This window comes from Juglans regia, chromosome 2, assembly GCF_001411555.2.
Source record: "Juglans regia cultivar Chandler chromosome 2, Walnut 2.0, whole genome shotgun sequence".
Lineage (NCBI taxonomy): Eukaryota > Viridiplantae > Streptophyta > Magnoliopsida > Fagales > Juglandaceae > Juglans > Juglans regia.
The window spans coordinates 7462668-7478318 of NC_049902.1; the positions used below are offsets into that span (position 1 = coordinate 7462668).

The window sequence follows — 15651 nt, forward strand, 5'->3', positions numbered from 1 at the left end:
TTGGGCAGAGGGTGGTCTGCCATGGGGGAGGAAAAACTTGCTCAAGAAGTTTTGCCAAGTGGCCAAAATTCGTGAGCCTTGAACAAATGTGCTTCATTTGGGGTTTATAGAAGGTTTGGTTAGGGCTTGAGATGCTATTAAGCCCAAATCTAATTTTTCTTGGCCTAATTAAATTTTCAAGATTTAAATGAGTGGATAATGATGTCATAACATGAATTTGAGAAATTAATAGCATGCAAAAGTGATTTAATCAAGTTATTAAATACAATACTAGAAATCGGATCAATTAGGGTTTGGCTTAGGTGGCTTGATTAGTGATCTCACATCTCGATTCCTTCACAATCCATCTCATGGTTTCTCTTAGTGACAAGTGTCCAATATTATTCATCAAGTGTGGCTAAAATCTTGCCAAGTGTCCAAATAAGACTTCTCTAACCTAATTTAGACATTCTATACTGTGATTCTGAAAACATTGCGCTAGGTACTACTATTGAGATTACTATTCACTCGAGAAAGTGTAGAATAAAATTTTCTCTACAAAATCCTAAATATACATACTAAACTAATAGTGAAATTCGTTTATCGAAATTCATCCTGAAGTGCTTCGAAATAATCAAAATGTGTTTTCGAACAAACGTTTCATTTGAAAATTGAAAATGAGATTATTGCGCCATAAAAACCTAAATAACCAATTGAGTCTAATGGCGCAGATCATATCGTATTTTGACACTTCTAACTATCTCAAAAAAATAAAATTGTACTTTTGACACCATAATGAGTTACAACATTGACTATGCAGACAGACTAAAACATACGCGATTAGTTAATTACTGAAAGCTTATGGGGTTTTCATGAGATTCCTAAAATCTAAAAAAATTCCACCATTGAATTTCTAGCGGCTTCTACAGTAGGAGCATTATTTTTAGACACAGGAAGATCAAATTTCGAAACAATGTGACGAACAGTGCGATATGCGGGATGACCAAGCCTTGCATACCAAACTGGTAGAGGAGCCTATTGAAAAGTCAAGGATTGTGAGTAGGCATCTGAGGAATGTGAAGATGGAAATTGATAGATCCCATTTTTAGTCCTGCCTCACTAAAGTTCCTTCCCTGTGCGCTCGTCCTTCACAGAAAAATAATCACTATGAAACTCAACAAAAACATTGTTATCACCAGTACACTGTTGAATAGAAACTAAGTTCTTCTTAATCCCAGAAACATGTAAGAGATTATTCAAAAGAAAAATAGAGTTTGTGGATGAGATTTCTCAATGTGAGCAATCTCCAAATCTGTGTCATCGCCTACTTGGATTTGATCTGTGCCTGTGTAGGGATCAGCTTGAATATTTAGCTTCTGAAAATCATGGGTAATGTGATTTGTGGATCTGAAATCCGAGGTACCAATTTTGGTTTGGATGAGCTGGTGGAGTGGTGAGAAAAGCTTGAATTTGATCAGATTGATTTGACCTTGATATGCACGATCAAAATGGTGATAGCAAGAGATAGCAACATGACCTGTCTTGCTGCACACTTGACATGTTGGTGTCTTGATTGGCCATAGTTGTTGTAGCCTTTTCCACGGCCACGGCTCCTATTTCATTGACGATTTTGAGAGCCAAAACTTCTACCACGTCCAGTATTATTATCGTTGTGAGTGGCCATGTTGACTGAGCAAATAGAGAGTTCAGCTGAAAAGTGTTGTTCAAGTCTGAGTTCATAGGCCAGCAAATGTCCAAAGACTTCTTTAAGAGACATGGGATCCACTTTAGTGGATACGAAAGTGACAATTGAATCATAGGAAGAATCCAAGCCAACCAGCAAATAGGAAACAATTTCTGTCTCTTTTAGAGTCTCTCCAACAACAGCTAGAGTATCTGCAAACGACTTGACCTTCTGAAAATAATCAGAAATGGAGATATTACCTTTCTTCATGGTGGAAAGTTTGAGTCTTGTTTGCACAACTTGAACTCGACAGTTTGTCTGAAAAATGCTTTCGAGGGTCGTTCATACGTCGCGGGAATTTGTTAGACCAACCAGATTGGTTATGATGCTTTTTGAAAGTGAAGACATCAAAAGACCAAAAAGAGCTTAGTCACGTTGGAATCATTGTGCAAATGCCGAATTTGGGATGAGACTTGGAGAAGTATCACTTGAAGATGTCCCTTGGATCAACACCAGAGGATAGGGGATACTTCCATCGACATAGCTGTAGAGTTGATGATCGTGCAAGTAAGGTACAATCTGCGCCTTCCAAAGCAAATAATTATCCTTGGTGAGTTTAATCGTCACGAGGTTTTGAATGTTCATAGGGATATGGTTGACATTATTGGCAACAAAGGTGGTGTTTGTGGAGATGAAAGAAGTGGATGAGTTGGAGACTGAAGAGGTTGAGAATGCTATGGAAAAAAAATGACGTAAGCCTAATGCTCTGGTACCACAAAACAGCAACAGAGTGCTTGGATGAATTTTCGGTCACACACAATACGTATACCTCTTGTATATTAATAGAGTAAGTGCTTGTACAAGAAAGGAAAGTCGTTTATATAGAAAATAAATATACATCAAGAATCAAGGAATAAATTCCTTGGCAATATATGGTTCCAACTTTAGAGTCCTTTATTTTGGTGGAATCACATGACTTGTGGTGTTGGTCTGTGCAGCAGCGGATTCATCAGTGGCATCCATAATATTTGTAATACACACTATGATGATCTATCTGCATGGGCGGAGATTATTGTGTGCATTATTGTATAATTATGTGATCAATAGAGCTAATCCCTTCTTAATCAAGTACTAACTACGTACAAAATTGATAATAAATTAAGGACGCTAAGACTTCATCTACTTGGTAGAAAGTCTTAGAAATTTCTTTTTATAACCTAGCTAGCTAGCTTAAATTTTTGGAATTAGTAATGATTTAACATAGTATCAAAATACATAGAGGTCTTGAGCTTGAATCTTATAAACTAGTCCATACTATGTGTCGAGCTTATTTAATTAGTGAGAGTCTGAGCTACACATGATAAGAGTGTCAGAATATAATTTAAATAATTAAATCTATCTCTTCTATAAATGACGATTTAATATAAAGATTACTATTAGTCCTTTTGACCATCTTTTGAGTAACTAGAACATAGAACTTAAAAAAGACAATGTAGTGCATGCATGGAAACTTTTATTTTAATTTGACAGCAAAGTACTCAAGACATCTTTCCATGGGAATTTGAGTACTATATATAATATAGTGAACTGCCTTCTCTTGCTGATAAAGCTGATCAATTATAACCTTTCTCTGGACCCCATGCATTCACAACACACACACACACACACACATATATATATATATCTCCTTATACTTAAAAGCGTCTATCGCCCAATGAACAGTAACATCAACGGCAAAATCACAAAACCGAAGCAACCGCAAATCACAAAATCACGAGAGGCAACCGCAAATCACGAGAGGCAACCGAAGCAAATCCACCATTAAATCATCACAAAAAATCACAAAACCGCAAATCCACAGAGGCAACCGAAGCAAATCCACCATAAAATCATCACAAAAAATCACAAAACCGAAAATCCGCAGAGCAAAAATACACGGTAAAATCACAAAATCATCATAAAATCTTCACAAAAATACCACAAATTTACAAAATCACCACAAAATCACTATAAAATCACAACAAAAATACCATAAAATAAAAAAAATCACCACAAATTACGGTGGTGGAGGTGGCCTAAGGGGAAGTGGGCGTCCGTGAGGGAAGGTGAACATCCATGGTGGCTCGGCTGGGCGTGAGGACGGCTACGAGAGGTGGTCGGTGGCGAAAGGAGGTCCCGGTGGTGGTGCGGTGGCCAGAGGAGGTGGAGCTCCGCCGTGGGTGTGGAGAACCCGTGCAAGAGAGAGGTAGATTTCGTGGGAGCAAACGGCATGGAGATGGAGGCCGAGCTCGCTGGAGGGGGATGGCCGGTGGGAGAGGAGGCTACCGTGGAGGTGGTGGCGCCGGAGGATGGCGTACGGCGGCGCAGCAGCATCAAACCCATTCGGGCTGTGCACAGCCGAGAGAGAGGAAGAGAGAGCGTGAGAGAGGGAGACCGGTGTGGGGGGACTCGCCGGAGTGAGGTGATGCCGGTGGAAGAGGCGGTGAGGCTCACCGACGCACGGCGGCGTCGGGCTGGGCAGAGGAAGATTCGACTGGGAGGAGAGGCAGCGTACCGCGTACGCGTGAGCCGAGGGAGGAGAGAGAGAGGGGAGGGAAAAGTGAGAGAGAAAAGAAAAAATATAGGGATTTATCCAGTCTTTTCGTTTTGGGATCTTCAAAATGATTTAACAACAAAAGATAAAAATATTGATTTAAATATACATAAATATTAATTTAATTAAAAATATTGAAATAAATTAAATAAACAATAAAATTTTATTAAATATTTTTAAGAAATTAATCTCAATTTTTCATTTTAAATTCTTAGATTTGATCTAACAATAGAAATTTAAACATTGATTTAAATTATTTTAAAATTTAAATAATTAATATATAAATATTATATTATACATAAACTATCAAATTTAATTTATTAAATATGATAATATTCTTAATTAACTAAATTAGGCAAACGTGCATGGAAAAATGTTAGTTTTTAAGTTTTAAATTACAACCCTTCAGATTTAATCTTCAGATTTAATCTAACGATAGAAGTTTAAATATTGATTTAAACTAACATAAAACAAATAACTAAAATATAAATATTCTACCATACACTTAAAATTAACTTTAATTTATAAAATATTAATTTTTCATCATTAAGTAAAATATAAAGTTTTACTGAACATTTTTAAGATAATAATATTATATCATACACTTAAAATCAACTTTAATTTATAAAATATTATTTTTTCATCATTAAATAAATGATGAAGTTTTACTGAATATTTTTAATAGAAAAAAACTATATAATTATTTTAAACTTTTAATATAATTTAAATTCTATAATAAATAATGAATATGAATAAATAATAATTTTAATCATATATATTAGATTATTTTAATATTAGAAATTATTATTTATTTATTTTTAATTAGAAATTAAAATAATAAAATAATATTAGAAATTATTATTTATTTATTTTTAATCATATATAAAATAATAATTTATTTATTTATTATTTATTTTAATAAATAAATAATCAAATTTTATTAAATATTTTTAAGAAATTAATCTAAACCCCTCCTTTTAAGTCCTTAGATAAATATTTTAAGTCATTATTAAATATTTTTCAGATATTAAATAGCATATGATACATAAACTATCAAATTTAGTTTATAATCTGAAAATATGTCCTGAATGTATATTTCACTTTTTTTATTTTTCTTTTTTTTTTCATGTATATTTTTAATCATCATAAACATTTTTTAAAAAAATAAAAAATTTACAATATCATTAAAAAATATTTCTTTAATCACTAGGTAAAAAAAAAAAATTGGGCAAACGTCCCTTGGACGTTACCCACTGCTAGTATATATAAACACACCTATCTTTACCAAATAAAATGGAATATAACTAATTGGCAGAGGAATTATAAATAATAACCTTTCCAGCTGGCCAAAGTGATCAGCTGAAGCAAGTAGGCCCCTTTTCTTTGGACTGCCACTAATTATAGAAGAAAATTAAATGAGCCTAAATAATTTCTAGAGTGCATTGTAAGCGATGACTGAATTTTAACTTTTTTCCCCCTCTTGGATCATGATCACATAAAGCTCATCTCTTCCCATAGATGTAACATTAATATCTCTCTCATTTTTCTAGGTTTTTTTTTTCACAACAAAAATATTTTATTAATAATAAAAATGCACTATCCAATTAGTAGATCTATAGAGAAAATATATTAGATTCACCCAAGTATAGAAAGTAGAGAAGATAAGAAATTTCTGAAAATTAAAGCTAAAGCAACAAAAGTGGGAACCCATCCAATTCATGGAGAGTCTAATTTGATAGACTTTGATAGACTCTAATTTGATAGAGTCTAATTTGAGAGTCTAATTCGTTATATTCACCACATTAAGCAAATATTCATAATCATTCTCTACAAAGAACTTGTTGCTAGCTATCACTCTCAAATCTTCATTCCTAACATTCCTAAATGGACTAAAATACTAGTTTGCAGCGAAATTGTCGACTTTTTGCGGCGATATGGAATGCTACAAATATATAGTTGTATTTCTTGTAGTGTAATTTTGGCACCTGCCAAAATATAATCGACTAGTCAAGTCGAAAGAGTCAAAAAATTGCAAGCAATATACCATGCGATCATGCCATCCTCGAGCAAGAAAATTGAACCTAATTTTCATATCTAACAAGCAACCAAGTTAATGATCATCAGGAAAGTACTGATCGAAACCAAATCATGTATTGAAATATTCAGTACTCTCCAAAATGATCAGTACTTTTGCCTTAGTGACCGGACCATAAACAAAAACTAGGGTTTGCATTTTAAGTTCCATATAATGATCCAATTACTAACCTCCAAAGGTTAATCTTAGGTTTCTAAGTTACTTATAATTACCATCCATAGAATATGAAGATCTCTTATATCATCTTGGTGCATGATGTTTAATGATGAATACTTTAATAGTGTTTCAAGAAGGAAGTTCATGTGATGCCATCTTGGCTTGGGGTTTTAGTTGAACCACTATGATAATTATAAGTTACTTGATTTCATCATGATCGATCTTCATCTTTCATACATGACGACATGATAAGAATATCGATCATTTGAGATAATTATGTTCTTCAAAGTGCGATGATCATCTAAATTCTCTAAGATGATCAATTCATGAGAAGATACTATATATATATGAAGTCAAGGAGACTCTCATACAGTTGCCAATACGTACATCAAATCTAAATGGGATTATTAAACTCTTCTCGATCGGGTCCAAAAAGTCTTGAATCTAAATAGATTGAAATAGTTCATGTGCGAATCTTCAATGTATTGAGTTGAAGGAGGGAGTTATGTGGAAAAGGGATTAAACGACAATTGGAGATAAATGGATCATTTGACTTTATATGTAGCGAGGGCAATGACTTTGTTCTTGTCAATATTGCAGCTGGCGAAAAGCTGGAAATGAAGGTGTTGGTTTCATATTCCTTGTTGACCATCTGCATGTTTGTTGAAAGGTCTGTGAGGGATATATGAACTATGCCCGTTGCCCAGTGACCAACATTAAAAGACAAAAATTAATGTTGTTAAGTTCGGGCCGGCCAATGACCTTTGAACTTGAGTGCCAAGATTTGAAGTACTTATTCGCAAATTAATTTCCCACATTATTGAAACGGCTACAAATAAATAATTTTCTTGTAGTGATCAGCTTAATTAGTACTTCGGTATTAAAGAGTATATACTGTACGTAAAATCATAAATGTCGTTAATTCGTACTCAACATGCATTAATGTATTTTTTGTTAAGAATTATTTTTTTTATTAATAAGGACATAATGTTTTAGGTTAATTAAATAACGATATAATATTTATGTAATTTATAAATAATTACACGTTGCAATATATTATAAAACATGAGCATTAATAAAAGCTTTAACATGATCCTATAAATAAACATTACAAGCAAAATAGATCATTGCATACCAAAATTCATCCAAGCACTTTGTGGCAGCTGCTTTAGTGTGAAAGAATCCAATAGTACTATACATAATCCAATACTGGTAATTAATATAGATTCTTTATCATCGTATGGATAGCCTGAGTTTAACCCTTCCAATGGTATGGTTTTATAACCAGCGTCGATCGATACTGTCAGCCACTACATATACTAGGCAATATGCATGTTTGTGCTTTCACCGTAAATACTATTGCTGTTTTTCTACACACAAAAAGCTGTACATAAAAGACTAGTACTGTCACAAAAAGTTTTTAAAAAGAGAAGTGCTAGTAGACTTGCACATGCAGATCATCCAGATCTTACAAAAACAAACTTACTCAATAATGTAATTTGATATGATATGTTAAATTTACTTTTATCTAGCATATTATATGCCACATCAAATTTAATTATATCAGTTTATAAATTTACTTTTGTAAATCTCAGTCTAGACCAAACATTTTTCTTTTCCTTAATTTGCACTGCTAATATATTTATGTGTGCGCTTGTTCTCCTCATGTCAATGATCACCTTGAACTTGGTGTGATTGTAATGGGTTGCTCATTGCCTGTGTGGTATGACTGACTTGTTGGTGGTAGAGGGCTGACATCTTGTTGTAAAGGTCCATATTCACTGGCTGCATCAAAATATTTTCCTGATTAATTAATACAATCATGCATGCATATATACGCGCGTACTCATGATCATGTGTGGAAATTAAACAACAAACATAAGTGCATGGGACTTTAGAATCTCAAGTAGGATTAGTAGAGATAACGGCATTGCAAAGAGGTATAACGGAATGTTCTTGTCATGATCATCGGGATCATGATGCAGCCTGCCCTGATCTCCGAGCCAAGATTTTATCACAATTTTAAAGTAATGTGTGATCAGTTATGAATAAATTAGATCCTCGCCAATTAATTTCTGATCACCAAATTCATATATATACTGCATATAATGGACCCTACATGAGCATCGAATTAATACTATATATGTCCATGCATCTCTCTAGCTATATTGAACCACCTCCATGCAATTCAGTCAAGCAAATTGATCAGTTATAAACTATATATTCAACGTACTTGTGCATAAAATGTGCAATATGGATGTGGGAAAGATACAGGAGTAGTATTCATGTTGCCAGGTGGGTTGGGCTTTGCCGCCTGAGCTAGAGCATGTGTTGGAATCAAAGATGGCACCACAAATGGAGGGGAAACAAATGTTGGAGCTGTGGCAGCGACTGAAGCAGCTGGATGGATGAGCGATGGTGGAAGCTGACCAGTTTGAGGTGAATTTCGTGCAACAGTACTGAGGTCAAGCATCCCCATACCCATCCCTAGCCCAACGCCCATGCCCATACGTGCTAGGAGAGACATTTGCAGGTGTTGCTGCATTCCCAAAGGCATCATCATTTGAGGCATATTATTTCTTACAGTACTCATCATTTGAATTTGTGCTTGAAGTTGTTTCATATACTCAATCACCTCATCAAGCATTGAAGCCTTATCAGTCTGCATTAATTTTGATGCCCAAATTAATTCAAACCTATACCTTATCAGATCAATACGTACTATTTATGCAGAAAAAGGCATGCATGTATGTAGCAGCTTCAAGATTTATGGTACTCTAACCTTACTGGCATTTGGAACCAACCTCTGTAGGGCTTTCATTTTCTCATTAATCCTATCTCTTCGTCTCTACAGCAACAATACCAATCATATTTCAGTCATTAGCTATAATTTGCTTGCAATACAAATGAATATCATTTCATATATGCATGTGGTTTTGCTAACCCTGTTAATTATAAGATTAATTATTGCCTAGCTAGCTAGCTTTTACATGTTCTTGAAAGCAATTAATCATGATGATCATGATAATTAATTAACAATATCACTAGATCTAGGAGGAAGAGTTTAAAATTGTCACCCTTTCAGACTGATTATGCACGACAGCAGCTCTACTTCTCTTTGTTGAGTGGGAGCGTTCTGTTTTGTTATTCGTCTCACGCTCTTCATCTCGGTTTCCCTATACAAAAGTAAACCTAAACTTTACTCCATCCAATATGATCAGTACTTCAAGAAATTAATTGCTAGTGTTCGAACTAAAATTATTAATAGATATAAAGGGAAATGTTTGACTCACGAAAAAATTACTCTATAAACTAGAGTTCAATAGCAAGGCATCACTACAAGAAAAACAAGTATTTGTGATAGATTATTTGCAACAATAACATTTATTTGCATACATATATGTTAGACTATGACGTTCTGGTTATTATATATATCATCAAGACACGTCAGTTTTTAGTTTATTCTTTTTATAGACCTACATATATACTGGTACCGTCTGAATTGAAATGCTTTTCATCCATGGCATTAATCATGTAGTGACGTTTTTCTACTTGAAGCTTGAAAACAAGACATTAATACTTCTACTATCTACCAATCAAAGGTTCTTAGCTATTAATAAACCAAAACACTATTATATATGAATTTATACCGAGCCACCGTGAGAAGACGAATAGTCTTCATCAGTAGTAGTTTTGGTCTTCAAGCTCCGAGTAGATTCAAGGGAAGCCCATGTCATCATAGTTGCGTCAGAGTTCCTGCAAAAGGTGGCACTGACATCACTAGCACTAGCACATGCACTACGATCCACAATGTGATGATCTTCATATACATGAGTACTGCCATCCCATTGTTCTGAATCGGATTGTGTTCTTTTCCTCGTCAAGGCCACCGATTTCTTGCCGGAGGAAGCAACACCATTAATGGAGGATGTCTTGGGTGGATCAGGAGTACTATAGTCTTGTTTGTTGCATGTGGCCTGCTGGACTATTGATTCTAGTGTATCGCCGTCGGCTTTACCCCACCTGGGTTTTGCAGGAGAGGTACTGGAGAGGAGCCCACCAAGCCCATGCATGGCTAGTTGGCCATTTTCCCATGTTAGCTCTGCAACTTGATAATTATTAGCCCTGCATTTCAAATATATATATATATATATATAGCCATGAATTAGAGAAATTCTAAGATGAAATTAAAACAAACCATAAAATATTTTGATTTCTGAGAATACCTTGTCAAGGACAAGATCAAAGAAAGATCAACTCTCAAACTTTTTCAACTGCCATATATGCACCTTTATAATTAACAAAATCTTTTATTAAGGCAAGAAGATTGCCTTTACACCATCGATCGATCGACGGTGGCCAGATCTATAGGATAGTGCTATATGGCACCCAAGTTTGCCCATGCACTTTGGTGTGCCCCTACTACTGCAAAAATTATACAACTTTTTTTTTAATTTCAAACATTTTTTAAGCATGTTTATAGTCACTTTCCTAACTATTAAAAAAATATATATAAAAAAATAAAATAAAATATATAAGCGATCAAATTAAAGAGATAAACTCATGTAAAATTATATATATGATTATTTGCAGCGATTATAATTTGTAGTAAATAATTATCACCATTTCCGGCGAGATTTAACCCTAGCAAAAGCATTCTTTACTCGAGATTTATTTGCAATCTCGTGATTATTGGTAAGGTATATATATATATATATATATATATTTATATTATATGTAGTTGTTTACTTCTTTTATGGCAAAATCTTTTGTGGTAGAACAATTTAAAGTAATAGATTTTGTTGAAGATCAGTGCTGATATTGGGCAATCGGGTGAGGTTGAGTCAGAAATTAGCTGGTTTCGATGCTCAAAGATCAGATTGAGGAAGGAGCTAGATCAGTCAGGCGAAGAGGGGGCATGCTGCCGGCCTCGATCGGCCGATCAATGTCTAATTCGCTCCAACAGACTAGCATGGTTCCGTAGTCAAAGCAACATATGACCTTAGGATTTTTTTTTTTTAAAAAAAACCAAAAAACAAAGAAAAAACATGAACAGTTATTTGTTCGAGGTTTTATTTATTATAAAGGAAATTCTATAAAAATTAATTTTGGTTTCTTAAGGGTAGCTATCAGCTCGATCGAGCTTCAGAACTACATATATGGCATATAGAGTTACAACAAAGTCCAAAACGCATTACTCAACGTGACTTCCAAAAAGCAAAAACAAAACAAAATTTATGGAGGAATGATGAATTGAATATAAAAAATGCTCACCTAGTACATGAACTCCCACTTTTTTTTTCTTTTTTACATTTTTTTAACCTATTTAAATATTTTTAAGAAATTAAAAAAATATATATTAATATACTAATAGTCATTTTTTTAATCAATAAGTAAAAGAAAAAAAATTAAAAAATAAATAAATACAGAAATGGTCAAAATGAGGGACAGCCAATAATTGTGCAGCCACGGAGGGAGAGAGAGAGAGAGAGAGAGGCCGGAGTAATGGAACAACCGATTCTAAAATGAAGAATGAAACATACGAGAAAGAAACATGATGAGAAGGAAAATATGATACTGATACGCCTCCTCGACCAAAAAAGAAGACATGAGACTATATATACTACAGTACTAAGGCTAGATATGTTGTTTTACATTGGAAAAGAATCAAAGAATTAGCTATCTTGTATGCAAATAACCAGAAGAAACTGAAGATCATCGACAAGTTTAAAAAATGTGGGTCTCTTATATATGCTGCATGCTGCCCTCTATATTATTCTACTGTTTTTTCTTCTTTTGAAAGTAGTACAAGACATGCAACACTCCTTATAAGGTTCCCAATTCTCAGTTGATGAAAACCTCTCTCAATATGCCATAAGCAGAAAGAATAATGAAAACAAACACAACTAGAAAGAAAGAATTACAAGTTCAAAGGAATTAGAAGTATATATATATATATATATATATGCATGATAAGATAGATCTAGGCAGAGATTATACATATATCATGTGCACCAGAAGAGAAGCAGCAGCAGCAGCAGTAGTAGTACTAGTATTTCGATTATGGCCGGTTGTACTGCACGTGAGATCGATCGAAGATGTGTTTCTCTCGTCTCTAGCTTGGACTTGTTCTTGTCTTTGGTGCCTTAGATTGATCATCCAGTCATATATATATATATATATATATATATATATATATATATATGTAAGATATATAGTACTCCACACAGCTGAGTACTACTTATCATAATAACCCATGATGAATCTCTATCAGAATGAACAGGAGCTTCGGATCGACGGATTTTGGCCTATACGCTATCTCTTATAATTAATTAGGAAGAGGATCGAGGACTTTGTTGGGTCCCTTTCTTTTCGATTGTAATGTCAAGCTGGTTTGATAGAGATCTAACACAACACATCATGTGGTGTCTACTTAATATATATATATATATATATATATATATATATATATATATTTATATACACATAGAAATGTATATGATCACGGGGGAATCGGCCGATATCTATGCTTTTTTTGACCTTGCCTGGCTTTCTCATTATAAGAAAAATGAACAATTGTGACAGATTATTTGAGACGATAATTATTATATACAATGAAAACAGACACATTTTAATAAGAAATAATCATTTTTACAAAAAATAATTGATCACAAATAAACAATAATTTTCTTATAATGTCGACCTCTGATCCATCTTCATCCCCGGCCATATATGCACTTATGCCAGGGTTATTTATGTCTTTAAATAATGCTCTGATGCATGCATAACAATTAACATATATATACGTCATGGGTATATTATACGTATGATCAGGAAGAGAGCTACCAATTGGCTTCTTAATTTCTAATTAAGTTTTTGTATAGAGAAATGTTTGATTCAGGAAGAGATCTCGCTCGCACAAAGTTTAAATTTACAATATCAATTCACGTCAACTTGTGACTCATTTTATTTTATAAGGTCTCTTTGTGAAACTAATATTTAAAGAAGATAAGTGTTGCATATATAATCATAAAAATAATTTTATAAATTGACGTGATATGATACGGTATATATTTTAAATTATAAAATTATCTTTATTATAAAATAAGTATAATATTATATCATATAAAATCACATTAATTTATGAATTTAACTTTAAAAAATTGAAATATTTTTTTCCGAAGAATAGACAAGTTGTATGATTGTATCACTCCTCGGATAAATCATAATATATAGATGGTTCTAGATAGTCCAGATAAGAAATAGGAAAATGACTATAATATCCTAATTGGAAGATATAAAGTCTCCAATCATTTAAATGTTACGTCCAGATCAGATGTGAGCCAGACATTAGAGAATGGAATTCCTGCATCAGCAGTGCACACGTATTAACACTCAGCTCTTGCCATGTGGCCATAGAGCTGTACATGGTCCTCTATGTCCCCATGTACATACGTGTCACCTCCCAATCAATTCTTGTCACCTAATTCCTTCAGATAGAATCATTTCCATGTTTATGTCGTTTTGGGGTTTTTTTTGTTTTTTGTTTTTCCTTCTCTTCTTCTGTAGCAACTCTCACAGCTTGGTTTCAACTTGGGTTAAGCCTTTGAAGTTAGAAATAGATTGATAATGGTCATGAAGATATTATATAAAAAGAAAAATTATTCTCATCGATTACTATTAATTATTTCACACTTCACACCTTATAAAAAATATCACATACCCTATGAAAAATGTTCACATATTTTATGAAAAAAAATTATAAATTTGAAATGTGAATGTAAATAGTAGCTGATGCATATAATTTTTCAAATTAAATAAAACTCACAAAAATTATTTTTATTATAGAGATTATGATTGCTGAGAAAAAATTATTAAATAGGTTTATGATTTTTTTGCTTCTTTATCTGGGACCATATATTAAATAGGTTTTATTTTTTATTTTTTAGATTTTTTGAGAGACCATGGATATTATATGGCACTCCTCCTTCCTCTATCTTTCCTGCTAGTCTGGTCCCCTGGCTATGCCCCCCAAGTGAATGATTATCATTACAACCCTACTTTTTATAAAAGATTGAATTCATTGAATTAATTTCCAGTTCTATATATATATATATAGGAATGCTATGCATCAATCATTATTCACTTTTACACCTCACACCTATAACATTTTTATAAGATGTGGGGTGGTGAATAGTGATTGATAAGAAAAATTTTTGTATATATATATACACACACACATGGGTTGTCTTGCTGCAAGATTTTTGTTTGATCATTCAAGCTAAAAAATACTAAAGACGAGTTAAGGTTGCATTTGGATAGAAGAATTTGAATTGAGTAATGTTATTTGAAGGTCTTTACACTGCATATAATTATCTACATGGTATGATTTGATTTATAAGATTCAATTTTAAAATTTATCTTTTAAATTAAATTATACCACGTGGATGGTATGGAGTGTAAAGGTTTTCAAATGTAATTATTCATTTGAATTTAGGTTTCAAATCCAAGATTTTGTAAAGTTTAAAAGTTTATTTAAGTTCAAATTAAAATCCAAGTTTTAAATATGATCCGAATTAGGAATTTGGATTTTAAAGACTCAAATCCCAATTTCCCCCCAAAAAATCCATGCACATCCAAACTCTCCATTAAGGAAATCTTAGCTTATATAAGATAAATTTTCAGGATACAATGGTACACTTGCTAGAGATTCTGTCGTTGAAAGTAAACAGAAACCAAGGACAATTGGGTTTTCAACTTTCATTCATGCTGGCCTTTAAAGACACAATGCCACAATACTTGTTGGATAAATGAATGGCTGATGCCCTCTGACAACTTAAGAGGCCTGCTTGGGAATGGCTGGTGATCATGTTCAAGACTTGTCAGTCAAAAGTGCTTGTTTTTCTTTAAAGTGTGGATTGAGAAAAGCAAAAAATAAAAATTTCACTTTTCTTATCTTTTTCTGTTGTCCAGACTCCATGCATGATTGGTATCTGCTAAAATGTCTATGTGGATTTGACTGCATGTTTTAATGCAATCAGACTCACACTTTCGTAAAACAATCTATTTACAAGTTTGTTTATTAATATATCTAACACAGTATCGATGTAAAACTCTTCCACATCAACTATCATAAAAAACTCT

The 15651-nt window shown here is 33.3% G+C and overlaps 1 protein-coding gene across 5 annotated transcripts; it reads right to left on the bottom strand.

Annotated features, from left to right (window-relative positions):
- Positions 1-7605: 7605 nt before the first annotated feature.
- Positions 7606-12772, bottom strand: LOC109004789 (transcription factor PIF7-like). Of its 5 annotated transcripts, none has more exons than XM_018983464.2 (7): positions 12508-12770; positions 10158-10632; positions 9585-9683; positions 9290-9355; positions 8780-9169; positions 8187-8292; positions 7607-7891 (listed from the first exon to the last, which is right to left on the bottom strand). In XM_018983464.2, coding segments are annotated over exons 1-7 (1152 nt in total). In that variant the 5' UTR covers positions 12510-12770; the 3' UTR covers positions 7607-7877. The 5 variants fall into 5 exon arrangements, with proteins under 5 accessions (XP_018839010.1, XP_018839009.1, XP_018839008.1 ...); XM_018983463.2 differs by having other exon boundaries at positions 7609-7891; positions 8741-9169; positions 12508-12768; XM_018983465.2 differs by lacking the exon at positions 9290-9355 and having other exon boundaries at positions 7606-7891; positions 8741-9169; positions 12508-12772.
- Positions 12773-15651: the final 2879 nt, after the last annotated feature.

Coding starts and splice junctions, on each gene's coding strand:
- LOC109004789 (XM_018983463.2), bottom strand. Junction 9,684..10,157: donor CGTCTTCTCACGGTGGCTCG/GTATAAATTCAT, acceptor ACTTTTGTATAG/GGAAACCGAGATGAAGAGCG. Junction 8,293..8,740: donor ATTGCACATTTTATGCACAA/GTACGTTGAATA, acceptor ATTTTGATGCAG/CCAGTGAATATGGACCTTTA.